General features: G+C 40.2%; 1 protein-coding gene across 3 annotated transcripts in view; it reads left to right on the top strand.

The window, feature by feature from the left end:
* Positions 1-9,800: 9,800 nt before the first annotated feature.
* dcbld1 (discoidin, CUB and LCCL domain containing 1) overlaps positions 9,801-21,671 on the top strand; it is a 48,903-nt gene continuing 37,032 nt past the window's right edge. For 2 of the 3 annotated variants that reach the window (XM_031901634.1, XM_012962870.3), the window contains exon 1: positions 9,801-10,217. In XM_031901634.1, coding sequence (XP_031757494.1) covers positions 10,112-10,217 — 106 coding nt within the window. In that variant the 5' untranslated portion in view covers positions 9,801-10,111. The remainder of the gene's footprint in view (positions 10,218-21,671) is intronic. The other variant, NM_001005663.1, reaches the window with a different exon arrangement.

Below are 21,671 nucleotides of genomic sequence, written 5' to 3'. Positions count from 1 at the left end.
TGTTGTTTCAATTTTCCTTTTTCTCTTTTCTCTCCTTTGCTTCTTTCTCTTGTTTTCATTAGTATTTAGCGTTATTCACAGATGTTTTGTTTTTAAGGATTTTTTACATTTTATTTTTGTATTTATGCATGCACGGTATGGTGATAGGTGATTGGCCATACATTGTGTGACATCATCAGCTACACTTTGGCGCCAATTAGGGTTTAAGAGTGGGTTTGTAATTTCTTTGTTCACTTTGAGAAAGGCTGTGGATACGGCCGAAACATTAGATTGATGTGTCTTCATAAATAAATGTAACTTTTATTTTTTCACTAAGTCCTGTGAGTGCGGCATCTGTTTTGACTTGTACTATATCTATCTAATATACTGCACCTAGGCGCATGGTGCTCTGACTATACGTGAGTGCCTACTCTCCACCATTTCTTTATATATATATATATATATATATATATATATATATATATATACTGTATATATAACCATATATATTCACCATTTGCATTAGTAAATACAATTTGCATACACAATTGCATAATATATATATATATTATGCAATTGCGTATGCGAATTGAATTTACTGGTGCAAATGGTGAACCAGTACAAATAGTTCTGAAACTACATAATAGAAATAGTTAGATCATATGTGTTTGTGTCAATTCCAGAGTCAGGGATTGAAGCAGTGCAAAAGGTCTGTAATGAACAAGAATCTTCATATTTTATGTGGCTCATGTTTTTTTTTTTGTTGCGCGCGCTATTTTTTGTTGCGTGTGTCTTTTTTGCAGCAACCGTGCCTATTTTGCAGTGACCACGCCTATTGTGCAGCGACTGTGACCCCAATTTAAAGCGCCCGCAACTTTTTTGACTTTTTAGACTCCTAAGGGTATTTTCCAGCACACTGTATGGTTATTTAGATTACATGGTACTCTAAAATGCACTGCACCCAATAGCTCCCCATCTTCTTGTCTGCTGATTCATTGCACATTCTCTGGGCTGCTGTCAGTTACCTAAGTTTAGGGAAGTACTGTAGATGTGTATAGAATGATAAAAGCTTGCTTAGTAATTCATTCAGATTCTCATTACATGACAAGAAAACAGTATAATTTGCATCAGAATTTGATATTCAGCCCTATAGCATCAGCTTATATAACAGGGGACCTTTTTTTTCTGCTTGTTTACTTGCAACATCTCCTAAGCTATTTGCTGCCCATGATAACTCTGGGGGGCTGCCGCCTAAGGTGAGTTTCTAAACTTGCCTCATAGCAGCAGTGACCCTGCCTTTAACAAAAGTTCAGGCTGTTCTAAAATCTAGAGGCTGATCTTACTGCTAACACTAAAGTGTGGTAAACACACAGAATAAATACTCAGACTGGGATTTAGTGGCTTCGCTAGGTGCAGTAGCCATGCACACCACTTACTGCTCTGTAATGAACACATTTACATAAATGCACCTGCCTTCTTTGCCCCCCACTGCCCACTAGGTATGGGACCTAAGGTGAAAACGGAGCCTGGATCCCCCCAACTTTAGCCATAATTACCCATCAGAAATGTATTGTGAGCACATTAAGTGCATTAACAAGCATATTAACCCCAGACATACCAGTAAGATCACTGCAGGAAATGGAAATAAATACATTAACCGCAGACATGCCAGTAAGATTACTGCAGAAATGGATTATTATTACATTCCAGACATGTCAGTAAAATCAATGCAGAATATGGATTGATTAAAAGCATTACCTGCAGAATAGCCTCACCTTCTTCCTTAGTGCTCCCATGCTACTTACCTGGTTCTGCCTCCTTTTAAGCTGAAACTACCCCAGGCCATTGCAGTTTTTTGCTGACAGGAACACTGGCCTAGGGTATGAGGTGATTATAATCACTGGTGGGGGCAAATATTGGTATTTATATATATGCTATAAACGCTTAAATATTTGTTAATACCAAAATAAGATTTAGAACAGTACACTGGTAGAGAATTGCTGCCTTTGTATGAAGATTTTAGAGCTCAAGGTTAAAGGTCATTCTATTTGCTTGGTTCTTAGAATGTTTACACAGAACAAGGAATCCATCTGTTGTCTCCTGTCACAAATATTCCTAGTATAAGGCCAAGGCAGTCAGTAATTGTCCTAAAATGCACATCAACTGAACAGAGGCTATTCTGGACACCCTTTTATCAGAGAGATACCGTATTGGGCAATTGTGCTGAGACAGTGCGTCAGTCTTTCTTTAAGATGAACTGAGAGATACAGTTATGCTAAAACAAGGATTAAGATTTGATTCCATGGGATCAGACCCATGGAGGAAGAAGTGGTTAAATGGCAACATTTTGTTTTGAATTATGTTACCCAACATTGTCACAAGCTTTGACAATGTAAGAGCTATTATTTAATATTCTGTATTGTGAATACTCTGTATTAATGTATACCTCTAATAAAGCTGTCTGGTTAGTATCCTAAATGAATGTAAATGGTTCAAGTCAGGCCCAGGGGGAACTTTGAGGCCAGGCAATCATTTTTAAATATTAGAATTATTTGCTTATAATGGACTTTATGAGAGATGGCCTTTCTATAATTCAGAGATTTCTGCATAAGGGATTCAATACCTGTACTACTTGAAATAAGAAGTCTAAGGGCAGTGACACACGGGGAGGTTAGTCGCCGTGCGACAAATCTCCATTGTCGCAGGTGACTAATCTCCCCGCAATGCCATCCCACCGGCAGAACAGTTGTCGGCAAACTGCGGCTCTTTAGCCCCTTGAATTTGGCTCTTCCAGGTGCGGGCTCGCACATACAGTGCGATCGCATTTTCGTTGCTGTAGCAATGGGAGTCGCGCTACGGGAAATGCGTCGCAGGCGGGTTGTCGGGATACGCAGTGCAGGGGAGGCTCTATTTTATTAAGTTAATAACAATGTACCTTCCTATATATTTTAAGTTTAAAAAATTTGGCTCTCAAAAGAAATTTCAATTGCTGTTTTGTTAATATTTGGCTCAGTTGACTAATAAGTTTGCCCACCACTGGGCTAGAATGTAAATCACTGGTGGGATGGCATACGCCACCACGATTTGCCAAAGTTGCCTTGAGAGGAAACTACGGCGACTCGCGGGGCCGCGTATGCAATCCCACCAGCGATTTACATTCTAGCCGGTGGGATGGCATTGCAGGGAGATTAGTCGCCCGCGACAACAGAGATTTGTCACGCGGGGACTAACCTCCCCGTGTGTCACAGCCCTAAAACACAGCAATTAATCTGTAACCTCTTTAACCCTGGTGCTAAATAGGTGCAATCCCATTTTACTGATTTACTTGATTTAATTATAACAGATAATTAACCTTTCTGTTCACTATTAGGGCTCTGGCACACGGGGAGATTAGTCGCCCGCGACAAATCTCCCTTGTCACGGGCGACTAATCTCCCCGAATTGCCATGACCCGCCATCCCACCGACTTACATGTTCGCCGGTGGGATGGCGGGTCATGGCAACTCGGGGAGATTAGTCGCCCGCGAACATGGAGTTTTGTCGCGAGCGACTAATTTCCCCGTGTGCCAGAGCCCTTAAGGTAAAAAGGAAAGAAAATAGTTAAAATGTTTTTGTTTTGTGATTTAGCACCAAACTGTACAATCCTCTCTTCTGAAACTCTCTGCTATTATTGATTCTCTTAACAATTCATATGTGACCAATACATTTAATTTGCAACGCTGTTAAACTAATATATGCAAAATTTCACTCACAAAAGAAAAACAAAATATACATATTTTAACAAGTAAATAGAGGTTCTAAATCAACATGAGATGATCTAGCATTTAAAAAATAGCCCTTTTTGTGTGTCTTTGAACAGTAATGTGCCCTTACACAGAATGTGGGCTCACTAATAGGAGATAATTTCTCTTGAACTTTCTTGGTACAGAAATACATTGGTAGCAGATAATTATGAGTACTCATTCAAACAACTCACTAAAGCCCTAGGCTTTACTGTGTGGAATGTGAAATATTTTCAGGCATTATAATGCACAAAGGAGAAATTGCATTAACAACATATTTTTCCGAGAAAATTCAAGAAATGTAATAGGGAGATCAGACATTAAATTAGTCTAGAAGTATAACAGTTGTTTAATAGCATTAATGTGTTCTACTCTGTTTAGTAAAGCTACTCACAGATCCCTTTCATGTTCTATAAACTTGATGGTAAATGTGTGGGTGGAAAACCGGATTCGGAGTCTTCCTGCAATTATGTTTGTTCCACCAACAGTACTAGTCAGACTCAAGTAACTTGTAAGTCAAGTTTTTCCTACCCATTTTGTGACACATAAGCACTCACTAACCTGAGGAAAGGGAGTGCATTGTGATATGCAGTCTCACACAGACATTTCAATTGGAACGCCTGAAAGCTAGATACTGTTTGAATTGAATTTATACTAATAAGAAACAATGCAAACTGTATACTGAGTTTTTCTACTAACTGAAACACTACTTGTTAAATAATTTTATGCTTCTCATTAGAGCCGGATTTCTTTTTCTGCAGCCCCCTTTCTCCGCCCTTTCCAGGATTGCGCGCATGTGCATCATTGTAGCTCTCATACGGAGCACTGGAGACAGGACGCACTTCTCGTCCCATCCCCAGTGCTCCGAATATAAGGTGTGGCTGGGCGGCATGCCTTAGCAAAGTTTATGCTGCCCTAGGCCCAGGCCTTTGTGGCCTCGCCACAAATCCGGGCCTGCTTCTCATTTCAGTTTAGTTAGAAGAGGTAACTGAAAAAGAATGGAGTTCTTATAGTCTAATGGCCAACTTACAACATCTTTATAAATACTTTCTAATTGGTTCCAGCACTGTTTAGGACAGCGTAAAACAGTCTTACGTTAAGATTCCCTTATATGTTTAAAATCTGAGACTTGTTATAATGTCAGCATCTTCTCGTTTTCTGATCATAATGTTAATATAAACAATATATTGCATATAAAGGGGCATCTGCTGTTCTCCTTAAAATCCCCCATGTAATTCCCATCTTAGACCACATAGTAGATTTCCATCATCATGTGACTTTCTTGTGTGTGGATCTTTCACTGATATGCCCACCTTGGGGTGGGTAATATCGGGCTGATCCAAATGTTTGGCAGTGGGATAATAATTGCTGCTATGCAGGCAGTCAGATCAAGAATCAACGTGCAGATGCTTTCCTCAATCCAATGGGAAATTTAAACCTGTCTGATTAACATTTGCCCGATTTTTGCCCAAATATCAGTTGGGTAGGCCCATCAGGGGGACTCATACATGAGCAGACAAATTGCTAAAGCAGTCTGAAGGGGCTGCACCAGCAGCTCAAATCTGCCTGTGTATGGTCACCTTTATCCTGTCTCAAATGACACAAGTGACCCAAGTTACACATACACACACTTTTTACACTAAAATTAATTTACTTTTACACAAATACACATACTTTTTTTTAGAGTAGAGTGGGGGAATATTGCACACTTATATTGTACACACACTCTTAAGCTGGCCATACACGTGGCGATCTGACGATGTTTCGTGCGACCATCGGTCGCACGAAACATCGTCAGATCCGCCACACACCATTCAGGGCTGAATTGGCAGGTAAGGAGGTAGAAACAATAGGATTTCTACCTCCCTCTGCCGATTCAGCGCTGAAGGGAGATTTGGGTCAGGCGCCTTCTATGGCGCCCGATCAAAATTTTCAAACTGGTCCGATCGGCGAGTCGGCCGATATCAGCAGCTTCCTGCGATATCGGTCGACTCGCCGACATACCAAACACGCACCGAATATCGTACGAAACGAGGTTTCGTACGATATTATCGGTGCGTGTATGGCCACCTTTACCCTCACTCCACACTGGTGGTAAAAGAAGCCTAGTTTGCCATTAACCTAAAAGTAGATGTAAGCCCTACTCATACATGGGGCATCAAACACACTGCCGTGTTCAGCACAGCCCTAATAATCTCTAATGTACAAGCAAAAGCATTGTGCTCCTAATCACAACTCTATTTTGCAGTGACAATCACAAACACAAAACAGTTATCAGTATTTTAAGAGTATACAAATATATAAAGAACACAGGTCCAGTGGGTGTGTGTGTCTAATATGGTAACATTCATTTGCATACAATACAAGGAGGTCAGTTGTAAACACATCAATCTATAAGGCCTTCCTGTTTTTCTGAAAAAGTACCATTTTCCAGACTGGTCTTTTATTTGTTCAGTGGCTCCTCTCTGAAGGTTATGTCGTTTGTAAGATATTAGTGCTCACAGTATGAAGTCAACGTCAGCTTGCTCCTTCATGATACACTGTAAATCCAAGTTGTGTGCATAGCTAAGAAGTCTGAACACTATAAGAAAAAAGGGGAGTTTCTACTGAAACTAGGGAGTAGATGTAATCAGCACTCCAATTATAGCCACCAACAGATTGTCTAATTAAATAACAATATACTGGGTAATAAATGAAATGTTTGAAAGGAAGGTTTCTATTGTTTTATACACTGATGAATAGGCAAGATTTTAAGTACCTTAAAAGCACAAAATGCATATGTTTTATCTTTTGTTTTAAAACTCCTTTACAGAGATGACAGCAAATTACATGATAAGAAGGGTAAAATCCTGACCTGGTTTTGCCAATCCAAACTGTGGGCTCTATGTGGTTTCTTAAGTCCTGCTGAGTTAGATCTTGGGAGGAGCAGCTTCTTGTACTGCACAACAGAACATAGACAGTACTAATAACATTTTAATCCTATAAAATCGTTATGTTTCCTTTTAGTGTGTAAGCTTTAATGAGCAGTGCCCTTTTTGCCTCCTTTATCATTCAGTATATGTTTGTAACTTGTATGTTTTTTGTATATACCCTTCTACTGTAATATGCCTCTGCGTTTCAAATTTGTATGTGCATATAAAAACAGAAACTACACTGTACAATGTAAAAGTTAACTACAGGTATCTATGTACTCTTACAACACAAGCATTTTTTATGTGTTTACAAATGCATACTGAGTGTGTAAACATGCATATATTGTGATTATATGTATTTTTAGGGCTCTGGCACACGGGGAGATTAGTTGCCCGCGGCAAAACTCCTTGTTCGCGGGCGACTAATCTCCCCGAGTTGCCTTCCCCCTGCCATCCCACCGGTGAACATGTAAGTCGCCGGCGGGATGGCAGATGTGGCGGCGCGATTTCGCGCAAATCGCCGAAAAAGACTCGCGAGGCAGAATATAATTAAGTCAACTAGCTGATGCATTGAAGCACATATCTCAAATGCAATGCAAATGCATGCATCTTGTGTAAGAAGTCTATCACGTACACATAAGTACACACATGTATTATAATTCTAATATAATAATTTAGCAATATCAGATATATTACCTTTATTTCAATATTACTATTTTCAATAATAGTTTTATTTTCAGATGTTCTTTCAGTATATTTGAAAACCGCTAACTTTTTGTCAAATAAATGCATACTGTCTAACCTCTATGGGAGACCCCTAACATGCTAAAAATATGTTTATGTTGCAATGCATCCGATCACAGAATATTGCATCCAGATTTGTTTGGTAGTATTATTTCAGCTATTGCAAAGTGAGACATGTTATGGGTTGCTTAGCATTCCATTCTTGGCCTCTGCCAGAAAAATCTGAACAAAGCATTTGTGTTTGAAGTAAATGTCAGCTATAAGAAAAAATAAGTGAAAAACATGATAACATATTTACTGGGCAAACTGTAGGATAGGAAGAGCAATGTCAGGCACTGTGCCAACCAAACCTGTACTTCCTCCTAGTTAAAAAATAAGGAAGTGATGCAAAGCACAGCACAATGCTACTGGCCTGAGAAAACAGAGAAACGCCAGCATTCCAGACTATATTTAAATATTATAAATGTTGCCCATGCATGTCATATCCATAACAATATTGCGTATTTTGAATCTACAGTATCACTCTTGGCTGATAGCATACAGGGGCGTATACTCTGCCTGTCTTTTCCAGTTGGTAAGAAGTTCAATATGCACCAGTGACACTTTAAACTAATTTAAATGGGAAATACATGACAACACTTGAATTGGGGACTTTCATCCTAAAAAGATTTAAGTGTGCCAAACCTCTTAAAGTGCCCCAAATACAGTTTTGCGATAAAAAGTAAATCTGGCACCCAGTGGCTGTCTGGTAGTTTCCACAACAAAATCTTTTGAGAAATTCTTCAATTTTTACAAACATAAATTAAAATGATACATTAGTCAGAACTCTGACTAGGGCATCTCTACTCTCCCTTGGATGAACCTGCTTTATCTATTTCTGCTGGGCAAAAAGCTAACAGCATATATCAAGAATAGCATACATAGTTTTGTGTATTAGTAACTCAGCTATGCAAGAAGCCATATAGCTATAGAAGAAGAAGCTATAGAAGAAGCTACAGCACACTGCAATGCCATAGGTTACTGCTTTGGTAGCAGAGCAAGCTCTTGTAAAACAGCATTTCCTGTCTTGCAACAAAGGGCAGGTTGATTTCTAGTGTAAAGAGTGATACTGTGTTAAACGAAACAAACATCCTGGAAGTGTGGATCTGATTGGCTTTGTCCATGTCTGCAAACTTATCATCAATTTAATGTGGTAATTACATAACCATAGTCATTCCATTGCTGTTGATAATGAATTATGATGATATAATAATGGTTCATGGAGTGGTTCAGGTTTACATTTTACTGTGAACTGTGGTGCTATCATAGCAGAGGTTAATATCCATATTCCTTGGCAAAGGGACTCATAAACACTAAGGGGCACATTTATCAAAGTACAATTTTCAGACATTAAAAAGTATGTTTAGGAAAAATTCAGATTAAATATGAAAATTTCTGATGTGCGTTAATTCTGCAAAAAGCCGCATTGTGCTTGTCTGAAAATATTGTGGTACCATCCAAAAATTATGCAACGATCGTTCGTAAATGGTGGGAAAACCTTTTTGATTTTGAACCTTCAGTGCATGATTTTGGAAGTCTCCCATAGGGCTCAATGGCACTCTGCAACTCCAACCCGGCCCAAGGAAAGTCTCCCATAGGGCTCAATGGCACTCTGCAACTCCAACCTGGCCCAAGGAAAGTCTCCCATAGGGCTCAATGGCACTCTGCAGCTCCAACCTGGCCCAAGGAAAGTCTCCCATAGGGCTCAATGGCACTCTGCAGCTCCAACCTGGCCCAAGGTAAGTCACGATACCGAAGCTTGAATGAATCGGAAATTTTCGTACTCGTTGCGACAAATACCATTTTGGCGCACAAATTGTCACAAAGTACAAAAAGTAAAAAATATTGCAGAAAATAGGCAAAAGTTGTAAACTTTAGAAAAAATGCAAATTTTTTGCATTTGGACCTGTCGTACTAATGCATGTGCCCCTAAGTAAATCATTTAGTTAAAGTTTGGCTAAAGTCTAGGAAATATTAAATGCGAGGTGGCTAAATTGACTAATTTGGAGCTCCCCAGAAGCTTCAAGTATAGCTTATGGGTGTTTATTAAAATATGCGCACACTGTAGACTGGAATGTGCTTGTTCTTTCACCAGAGGGATATTTCAGTCAACCATGACTAAATTATTGTCATCCTTTCTCTTGTCTTTCCAGTTAGGCTAGAATTTACACAATGTCCCAGTATAAAAAGTTTGAAGGCATTCTGTTGCAGAAAAGGCGTAAAATACTTTTGATTTTCGGCGTCTGACAAGCACTTCATCCAATGAAAGTATTCACATTTTTACACGCAACGCCACAGCTGGGCTGAATGATTAGTTTTGAAAAAACCCTGAAATATGAGACGTTCCGCCTAATGGCCGCTAGGTGTCAGCATGATTCAACGACCTTTCTCGCCCTCCCACACATCCCTCCCCCAGGTTCAGGGAAAGCGCTGGGTGTCAGGCAGTACGGAGTACAGTGTGGAGTCTTTAGCTGGTGGGTGTCTGTCGGGAGTTGTGATCCCCTAACATTAAGCTGACTGATATCCCAATCTGGAACTGTGAGGAGCTGACATAAAGCCGGTTTGATGCGCTTGTGAGAAAAAGTCCAATTTCTCTTATTTGAAGCTCGCCGCAAACTTCGTGGGAAGTGGAAGGGAAGCGAGTCTCCGGGTGACATGGCTCCGGGCAGGGGGATCTGCTGGGCACAACCTGTGACTGAAATACTTGCTCTACTCGGGATCTGTGTGACTATCCCACCTCTACTCGTGGCAGAGACCCTGGGTGAGTACCGTGCGTTTCATTCACTCCTAAGCAATTTCCTATAGCGCCAAGCACGCCAGTGCCTGTAAGCGGGGGCCAGCGATAGAAGCAGGGGCTGCCGTGTGTGGCCGGGCCAGCGATAGAAGCAGGGACTGCCGTGTGTGGCCGGGCCAGCGATAGAAGCAGGGGCTGCCGTGTGTGGCCGGGCCAGCGATAGAAGCAGGGGCTGCCGTGTGTGGCCGGGCCAGCGATAGAAGCAGGGGCTGCCGTGTGGGGAACCCACTGGGGCTCATTCATATTTGTCCTGACTGAAAGCAGTTATTCAACTACGGGTAAAATAATGAGCACAGGTGTCTAATATGTTATGAGTTGTTGCACTAGGGCAAGTCTAGTAAATGACTCCCTGTTAGGAAATGAACCCTTTGTGAGGCTACCACTGCTATGCATTCACTGTATGTATAACTTAGTAGGCTAGGTTGTGTGCTATACCCAGTGTGGGGGGATACACTATGTGAGTTTTAACCTAGTGGAGGGGCACAGTGTGTGTGAAACTGCTGTACATTTCATACAGTATTGGACAGTGCTGTGACATATTGTGGGGGATAGAGTTTGTGTCTGTTATGGACTAATGCTGGGGGTAATGATGTAATGTGGTGGTTGTCTGGGTAATGACAGACTGTGTCAGTGCTGTATGCCAGTTTGGGGGGCAGTAATTATGTAGTGTAGTTGTGTTAACAACTTTAAAAAGTGTGTTTTTCACTTGAACAGTTGTATAAACCTTGTATCCTATATACCTATGTATACCTTGTGTCGGCCAAATCTGTAATCTTTGACCCCCAAAAGCCTTTATAGATTTACTGAAGGCTTCTAAGCAACTGGTGTCAAAAACAACAATATGATTGGTTTTCAGAATTGATTGCACTGGATCACTTTGCTAAATGAGCCCCACAATGTGTAGCAGAAGTGCCAGATCTTTGGGAAAAAGCTGTTTGCACTGTTCTACAGGCTGGACAATGCTAAATAAACCCAGGTCTCCATACATTGTACAGCTCCTTCACAGAAACATATTCTGACTGTTTGATATGTGATCAGGTGGTATGCTTATAGATTGCAGTAAAAAGTTTTGTGCAAATTCACATTACTGTATATGGGTATTATTACATGGCCTTTGATGTATATGCACACTACTATGGCATAAGCGTTGCTACGATTTCCCGAAGTTTCCTTGAGAGGCGACTTTGGGAAATCGTAGTGACGCGTATGCCATCCCTCCTGCGATTTACATTCTTGCCGGTGAGATAAGTCACCCGCAGTAACAAAGATTTGTCGCGGGCCAACTAATCTCCCCATGTGCCACTGCCCTTAGGATGAAGACACATAGACTTAAGCTGGCCATACACGTGGCGATCTGACAATGTTTCGTACGACCATTGGTCGCACGAAACATCGTAAGATCCGCCACACACCATTCAGGGCTGAATCGGCAGGTAAGGAGGTAGAAACAATAGGATTTCTACCTCCTTCTGCCGATTCAGCTCTGAAGGGAGAATTTTGGTCAGGCGCCTTCTATGGCGCCTGATCAAAATTTTCAAACTGGTCCGATCGGCGAGTCGTCCGATATCAGCAGCTTCCTGCGATATCGGTCGACTCGCCGACATGCCATACACGCACCGATTATCGTACGAAACGAGGTTTCGTACGATAATATCGGTGCGTGTATGGCCACCTTTACTAGTAGCAGTTACTTGTCACGGCTACTAAAATAGACAATGCTGATCATTTACTGATAATTGTCTATGACAAGTAGCTGCTACTAAGTAGCTCTGTGTATCTTTGCCCTAATTTCACACCTACCCTGAATGATTCCCATCAGTTATAATGTTGGTGATCCCAGGTATCTGGAAAAGAAACCACCTGTTACAGCTGGTACAGCCCAAAAGTGAATTATTGATAAGCTGAAATTTGTATGTACCACTTGTGATAGATGGTTGCCATTAAATTGACAATATGCAGCATAGGTGGCTTCAAAAGTTTCTCCACTGGTGGAAGTATGTTGGTGGCTAAACAGCCAGCTGTGATGTTAGTTTTAAGGCATGGTTCTCCATATTATAGAAAGAAGATATATATCTTATATAAAGAAGATTTGAGGTGTGAAACATTCCCTATTTAGTATGTTGTTATTTTAGTCCAGGGTTTCTCAACTTTTTTTTCTTGTGAGTCATACTCAGAAGTTAAACATGTTGATTAGCTACGCAAGTTCTTTGGGGTTGCCAAATAAGGACTGTGATTGGCTTATTGGTAGCCCCATGTGGACTGCTGACCTGCAAAAGGTTTTTCTTGAAATAAAACCAAGCCAGAGATTTAAAACGGGCACCAACTTTGAGGTCACTGGGAGCAACATCAAAGGTGGTAATGAGCAACATGTTGCCACATGAGCCACTGGTTGGGGATCACTGCTTTATTCTAAATACATTTTTGCTAAGTGATGTGTTGCCTACATCCGCTTTTCATATAACCAGTTACCCTTATTAATTATAAGCTTCCTTATTTTTTTTCCCCAGAACATATTGGTTTCACTGTTATATTTAGGCTGTGATTCCCACCCCTTTTTGTCTAGAAACACCTTAAGAACAAAAGAGTAATTTCCCACACAACAGTGATAATTTAACATACTGTAGCCTCCACCCCAAACACCACAGGTAATTCCTTTATGATTAACATAAGGTTCCACTGACACACAAAGAAAAATCAGGGTAGTTTTTTACTTTCATTCTAATTCTGAAAATAGCACTGTAGAGATTTGCACAAAGAAATGGTTATTTTCGGATCTTTAGATTTTTAGAATAATTAACTGTTAATCAATGAAAAATATATAATGGGCTATTTGATTGCCTTTAGATGGAGGTGTAGGAAAGGACTTACAGCTTGCTAACTGTAGTCACCAGTTGTGTCTTCTCCCAGGACTTTATATTGCAGGTATAGTGATGTGGTGCTAGCAATAGGGTTACACAAACATATTTCTAATGCTAGGAATTAATGGTGCAGTTTCCCATGAGACAATAACTCAACGTCCGTGAAAACGCACTTGTCTGATCAAATACTTTGGAGGACAGTTGGTCAGTTACTTGGCCAAAATGCAACCTGTGCATTCCTGGGTTTCTTGGGGTTTCAGTTCCTTGAGGCTGATGCCACACGAGGCGTAGGGCTGATATTTTCGGCAAGCAGAAAAACGCTTGGTGAAAATTCAGCCCTACGCCTGCTACTTGTGCCTGCACCCGAATGAATGGAATACGCTCAGGTGCAGGCACATGTAGCCGATATACGCATGAAAACGCGTGAGAATGCAAAGTCTCGCGTTTTCATGCGTATATCGGCTACATGTGCCTGCACCCGAGTGTATTCCATTCATTCGGGTGCAGGCACAAGTAGCAGGCGTAGGGCTGAATTTTCACCAAGCGTTTTTCCGCTTGCCGAAAATATCAGCCCTACGCCATGTGTGGCATCAGCCTAAAAGGAGAAGGAAAGGTACAATCACTGAGGGGTGCCAAAATGTTAGGCACCCCCAAGTGATTGTAATCGCTTATCTTATACCTTATACCCCGGGTTGGTGCTCATGTTAGGAGAAAACCGCACCAGCCTGGGGTAGCTGCGAAAGAGCGACCCTCTTCCTCCTTCTGTCTTCATGCTGCTTGCGCATGTGCAGTAGAGTGAGAAGCCAAACTTTTTTCAAAATAAGCCAGCTTTTTCACCCTACTGGGTATGAGCCGGGATTCGGAAGAATGAAGACTTATGGAAGAGGATCTCTCTTTTGCAGTTACCCCTTGCTGGTGTGGTTTTCTCCTAGCAGAAGCACCATCGCGGGGTATAAGGTAACATTTTGTTTTTTCTTTAGCTTAGTGATCCCCAACCAGTGGCTCGTAAGCAACATGTTGCTCGCCACCCCCTTTGATGGCCTAATTGTAGGTGCCCATTTATTTTTACATTTGCGGCTTGGAGGCAAGTTTTGGAAGCACACAAAGATACAATTTTACTCCAAGTAGAGCCTCCTGCAGGCTAGCAGTCCACATGGGGCTACCAAATAGCCAATAACATCCCTTATTTGGCTTCCCCAAATAATTTTTTTCATTCTTGTGTGGCTCACCAACACTTTTTACATAAAGGTGTGGCTCACGAGTAAAAAAGGTTGGGCATCCCTGCTTTAGCTGAACATGGAATTGAAGCCATGTTTGGTCCCAGTGAGGTATATATTTAGATTACCAGTGCACAGATAATCCTTCCACATAATTGACTCCTGTTTATCTGTAACACAAAACAGGCACAACAAAAGGGAAAGGGTGATATACCAGTCGTTCCCTGTTTGCCATGTTAACTTAAAGGAGAAGGAACCTTTAACCCTTAAGTCTCCCCATATTTCACCTGTTCAGAAGATCTGAAGCCAAACAGGAAGAAAAAACGCTGAGCTGTGTAAAGAAAGTTCCCATAATGCCTCAGTCCTGCACAGACACCCAGACCAAGTGAAGATGCTCAGTTAGTAAGACTATGGGTCAGCTTCCTGCTGATTGGCTCAGATCCACATTCCTAAGGGGGGGGTGGAGTGAGTTCTTGGCATTTTTGGAGGAGGGGGGAGCAGGAAAGAGCAGAGAACAGAAAGCTGCCTGTCTCTGGCACAGGAATTACAGACGCAACTAATCTTTTTTCAGAGAAGTCAGTGCAGCGTTTCTGTGAGTGCTTATGGCTGTATTTACATAGACCTTTCTGATAAAGCTTGCTCAGTTTTTACCTTCTTTCTCCTTTAAAAAAAATCAAGAAACATAGAATTTTTGTGATTAAAGCAATAGGCAAGGTAGTATACTAACAATTGCTTGACATAGGCATATGTCAGTACTTTTCAAGCACTGGTACTCTTAAAGGCGGATGGATGTTTTTTCAACTTACTGTTTACATAAATCTATTGGGGGAGACTGTTTTGGGTACTTTGGTTCCACTTAAAAACACAGAAACTTTTAAAGCACCTAAAGTAACCGTGTGTGTCATTTTCCTTAGAGATTGATTGAACTGCGCAGAATTTATGTGTGGTTAAGTGTGCCAGCATTAGACCTTGAATTACCTTATGTTGTGGTTAAGTAAGAGGGCTCAAACTTCCTCTGTCAGTACAATTGTTGACTGCAGTAACAACCAAATATTCATGATTCATGAGTTTTATGCATGTTGATACAGTGCTGTTGGCCAAAAAGTACCTTTCCCAAGCAGATGACTTAAGGTTTTTGAGCTTGTCCTCCTATGTCTGTATTGTAAAGGCATAGTAATGTCTTTCAGTGCTTTGTATACTGTTGGCATTACACAAATAATAATATGCATTCATGTAATAAATAAATGCATTCATTTAGTAAACTGGGTTTAAAAAAAAACTTTATATATATATATATATATATATATATATATATATATATATATATATATATATATATATATATATATATATATATGCTGAAGGAGTGTAGCGGGTATTTCTTTAGCTTTGGTGTGTAACCAAACCAATTTAATACAGTGCTGTAAGGACTGTTTTAGTATAGTACTAGGTAATTATTTTCCTGTTAACGAAAGAGAATTTGCTATTAACAAGTTAGTCTAATTTTTGTCTTTCTCTGATGGTATAGAATATACAGTAACTGGTTTATAAATACAGGTATGCAACCTGTTATTCGGAATGCTCAGGACCTGGTGTTTTCTGGATAAGGGATCTTTCTGTAATTTGGATCACCGTACTTTAAGTCTGCTAAAAACAATTTAAACATTTATAAAACCCAATAGGATTGTTTTGCATCAAATATTGATTAATTATATCTAAGTTGGGGTAAAGTACAAGGTACTATCTTATTAGGGCCGTGGTAGAAGGGGAGATTCCCTTGCCTTGAGAGGAAACTTCAGAAAACTTTCCCGAAATTGCGGGGCTGCATATGCCATCCCACCGGCGGTTTATATTCAAGCCGGTGGGATGGCATATCGGGAGATCAGTCGCCCGCAACAAGGGAGATTTGTCGTGAGCGACTAATCTCCCTGTCTACCACGGCCCTTAAACAGAAAAAGGAAATTGATTAAAATGGCCTTCCTGTAATTCAAAGCTTCCTGGATAACCGTTTTTTCATGCTGAAAAACAAATTTATGCTCGTGCATGAGCAAATGCTCACAATGTCATTGCCACATGTGCACCCAGAATTTAACGATAACTTCTGGAGATCGGACGAATGCTATCAACAGACAGGAGAGAAGGTTTAATTGGGTAAAGGTCCCCATACACGTTGAGATTCGCTCGCTTGGTGAGATTGGCAAGTGAGTGGATCTTCACCCGATATCCCCACCTACGGGTGGGCTATATCGGGGAGCGTGTAGGCCCTGGGGCCAAAAGATCAAATTATATTGGCAGCAGTGGGGCAGTCGGTTCGGGGACCGCATCAACGAGCCGATGCGGTCCCCGATCCGACTGAGTTTTCTAACCTGGTCGATCGATATCTAGCCTATTTTAGGCCAGATATTGGTCGGGCAGGCCCCTAGTTTCTGCCCCTACACGGGCCAATAAGCTATACTATCGGCCCATGTATGGGGACCTTAAGTCCAAGAAAATGGGGGGGGGGGGGGTGACCGCTTTGTGCTGTTTCTATAGGACTAGTGTGTGTGACCCACCAGATTTACTAAAGCACTGTAAGGACTGGTTTAGTAAGGTACTAGTTAATTATTATCCAATGTACTCAAGAGAATTTGCTATTCACATGTGTTATCCTAATTACTTTTTTTTCTGATGGTATAGCATACACAGGAACTCAGGTTTATAAATCCCCAAACATTTTCATATTTTCCTCTTTTGTCGGTGCCTGATGCTGTAGAATAGTTGAGGAGATGCTTTGTTTCTGCTGAGCCTATTATTGTTTGAGAGATAACATTCCACTCAGCATGATCACATCACACCGGCTGCTAAATATGTCCATAGGATTTCCTGCCTGTTGTCTTGCTATATGCTACACGGACAATTCCTGATGCTTCAAAGGGCACAACAATGTACTGTTGTTTTTAATGGCATTCATTCATTTTGCTATAACTTTGTTATTAAAACAGTTTTTCTTTGTCAACTAAAGTTTTTTTGTTTGATTAGGGATAAACCATACCTGGCCTTTTAACAAAACAAATCTAAATCGCTATAATAATGCTAGCAAGTGAAAACTGCTCAACAAGCCCTTGTGTCACCACTTATAACTGACAGACTACTGATAGTAGTCTAAAAAGCAGGTGCGTGGTAAATTGGAAAAATAAATACAGTGGGGCTTCAAATTATATGATAATCCGAAGGATTTACTTACTTTTTCCACATGCAGATATATTATTGGGGGTTTTTTTTGTATGTCTAGGTTTTCTTCATCTACTTTCAGGACTTTTTGAAAATCAGGTGTTTTAGATCACATTCATATAGAAATATAGAAAATTTGAAGGGGTTCACAAACTTTGAAGCACTACTGTATGCTAATGCTTTGTGTGAGAACTGAAAACAGAGTTACCACTTTGCAAAAAAACCTTCCTGTGGCACCTACAACATGATGTTATGAACTCCTTTATATTGGCGCTTTGTTGGAGGGTGGCCAGCTGGCAGATACAAAGCTGACTTTAGCATTTCTGGGGTTTGAATGGCATTTCAGTTTTCTGATCTTCAGAAAACAAAACACAACATGCTCCACTGGTTTCACACTGATCTCTCTTCTCATGTAAATTCTTCCTGACATGGCTTGACTAGTTTCCTTATTGAGAAACACTGTCCTGTCTCATGTTGACTCTTAGCAACAATGCATGTGTTCTCATTCAGTAGAACGCTAAAGGCATTAGCACTTGTACTAAGTAGCCATACATGCTTAGGCAGTAGCAGCAGTTTTGTTTTATTCTTGGACTGTCACAACAATAAAATGTCACACTGCAGGAAATGTATATGTATGACAAAGTATGCCTCTATTAAAATTACCATTTCCGGTTTCTGTAGTGACAGTGAAAATAAAAACTTTTGATACAGCAAAAAACAGTCAAAGTGTTGCTCTGCTGTTTATGAATTTTGTGAATTATGGGGCTTGCGGGAATATACACTCACACCCTCTGGATGACACCATCATTCAGAAAAAAAGCTTTTCTTAAGATTTTTTTTCTGCCCACAGTTTTCAATATAAAAATATATTTTCTCCTAAGCAAGAACTTTTTAAGCAATTTTACTCGTATTTATGGAAATAGTTGTCACACGCAAATTAAAGAGACTAGAAATGTTTTATTGTTCCCATGAGAAATAATAATGAATAGTTATTGTGTCAGCCTCAGTGTATGTCAAACAGCTATCACCACTGTCTCTGAGACAGAGCAGATTTCATTATACTATAATCAACATGCTGGGGTACAAGTAGTCTCATATAGACAGTCACTGACTCACCTGTCCAACTTTGACATAAAGCATGAATCAGCAGGCAGCTGTAGGGCAATTAACCTGGTTTGCTTCCTTTTTGTTTTTTTTTCTGTGTATAGCATCTAGACTTAGAATATATAAGTGAAACACATAAGGATGCCACTAAAAAGAGTTTTAGTAATCTAGACTGAACATTTTGATTGTGTCCCCATTTATTCTTAAGGTGGCCATACACGTTGAGGTTTTTCTCTCCCTGACAACAAATTTTATTGCAATTTGACAAATCCATCAAAATATCATAAGGTTAGTGGGCACCGAACAATCGCACATTTTTCATCCAACATCGGTCAGAAAATTGATTGGGAAGGTTTAAAAATGTTCACCTTTCGCAATGAAATTTGTCCTTGTTCCAACTGTTTGCAGGACCAAGCAGGTAGTTTTCCTAGTTTATCACTTGAAATGGTTGTTTTTATTGATGGACTTTTAAGTGATTGTTTCAAGATGAGCTTGGTCCTACGATAATGAAAAGATCTTTTAAAAATGTATGACCAGCTTAACTCATCTTAGAGCAGGGATCCCCAACCTTCCTTGCTTGTGAGCCACAGTGAAATGTAAAAAGACTTGGGGAGCAACACCAGCATAATAAAAGTTCATGGAGGTGCCAAATAAGGGCTAAGATTGGCTATTAGGCAGCCTCTATGCACACTGTCATCTTACAGGAGGCTTTATTTGGTAGTAAATCTTGTTTTTATTCAACCAAAACTTGCCACCAAATCAGGAATTCAAAAATAACTACCTGGTTTGGGAGCACTGGGAGCAACATCCAAGGACTTGGTGAGCAGCATGTTGTTTATGAGCCACTGGTTGGGGATCACTGTCTTAAAGGGGCCTTATTAAGCTTAGGTCTGCCTGATGTGTTTGCCTGGGGTGGTTTAAAGTGGACCTGTCAACCAGACATGAAAATCTATATAATAAAAGTCCTTTTCAAATTAAACAATATAAAAATGAATTTTGGTTTAATAACACATTCAAACCCATTATAAATGCATTTAAAAATCCTAGCTGTCAATCATATACTGCCTGCTCCGCCTCTATGCTTTAGGCATAGAGGAGGGGCAGACAATTACTTTAACTTTACATTCAGCACTCCCATTCTCCCTACCTTCTCACCAACTAATTGTGTAGCCATTGCATGGGCAAGGGCAACAGGTCCCCCATTCTGGCACATACACAAGATTTTGGGGCGATACTAAGCTTGCCTTAAAGGAACAGTAACACCAAAAAATGAAAGTGTTTTAAAGTAATTAAAATATAATGTACAGTTGCCCTGCGCTGGTAAAACGGGTAAGTTTGCAACAGAAATGCTACTATAGTTTATATAAATGAGCTGCTATGTCAACACGGGGTCAGCCATTGAAGCTGGGAAAAAGGAGAAAAGGCACATAACAGATAACAAATAAGCTTTGTAGAATATAATGGGGTGTTATCTGCTAAGTAACCTGTGCCTTTTCTCCTGTAAATGGCTGCCCCCGTGGCTACACAGAAGCTTTATTATATAAACTATAGTAGTCTTTCTAAGGAAAACACACCAGTTGTACCAGTACAGGGCAGCATTACATTTATACAGTAATTACTTTTATACACTTTCATTTTTTGGTGTTACTGTCCCTTTAATAACAGGGCCCACAGAATGGCAGCTGCCTGCCAAGACTTAAGGAAACAAGATTTATATCATTTATATAGTATGTGAAGTTAATTGAGTGAGGGGGTGGCCTGATATAGTACAGTGTTTAGTATGAACTGTGAAACCACCCCTGTGAACCAAAAATAAGTAAAGAACAAAAAATAAGAACTAACTATATGATACAGAAGTGTGCCAAGTATTACAGTATAATTCGGCAAATTTCACCGCTACTACAGGTATGGGATCCATTTTTCAGAAACCCATTATCAAGAAAGCTCAGAATTACAGGATGGCCATAGACTTCATTTTAATAAAATAATTACATTTTTAAAACTGATTTCCTTTTTCTCTGTAATAATAAACCAGTAGCTTGTATTTCATCCCAAATAAGATACAATTAATCCCTTATTGGGAGGTAAAACAATCCTATGGTGTTTAAAAAATTTTTAAGTACGCATAACCGGCAAGAGTGTAAGTCACTGGTGGGATGGCATACACCTCACTTCGTTTTCCCTAAGTCGCCTGAAGTTTCCTTGAGAGTCAACTTCAGGCGACTTCGGGACGAACTGGCACGTATGCCATCCCACCAGCAATTTACACTCTTGCTGGTAGGATGGCATTGCGGGGAGATAAATCGCCCACGGTAACGAAGAATGAATTTGGTCTTCATTATTTATTTGTTATAGTTTTTTAATAATTTGCCGCATTCTTCTTCTAAGTCGTTGCAGCTTTCAAATGGGGGTCACTGACCCCAGCAGCCAGAAAACTGTTGTTCTGTGAGGCTATAGTTTTATAGTTATTGTTAATTTGTATAACTTAATTTTCTATTCTGGTCCTCTCCTATTCCTATAGCAGTGTCTCATTCAAACCACTCCCTGGTTGCTAAGGTAATTTGGACCCCAGCAACCAGATAGCTGCTGAAACTCCAAACTGGAAAGCTGCTGAACAAAAAGTGAAATAAATAAAAAACTACAAATAGTAAAAAATTAACACCAATTGCAAATGTTCTCAGAATATTTCCCTCTTCATCATACTAAAAGTTAAACTTAAAGATGAACAAACCCTTTAAAAGTTGTTGTCTGCCTGATAGCATTTTTAGTCTCTGGTTAGAACAGGACAGTATAGAAAGGCCAATTATTGGAAAAAGAATTGCTTAGACTAGGTCAATTCATAACATCCTAAAATTTTATATAAAGGTGAACTTCCTCTTTGATGTATTAGGGCAATGACACAGAGCTTGTAGCCAGCTACTGGTCATGGCTACAATGCTGATAATTGTTTCTACGTGTTTTAACAGAGACCATTCCAGCGCCTGCACTAAAAGCTATGGCAACAGCCTGAGTGTGCACACACGGAGTGGAAA

The sequence above is a fragment of the Xenopus tropicalis genome, chromosome 5 (assembly GCF_000004195.4).
Source record: "Xenopus tropicalis strain Nigerian chromosome 5, UCB_Xtro_10.0, whole genome shotgun sequence".
Lineage (NCBI taxonomy): Eukaryota > Metazoa > Chordata > Amphibia > Anura > Pipidae > Xenopus > Xenopus tropicalis.
This window is presented reverse-complemented; position numbering and strand designations above follow the sequence as displayed.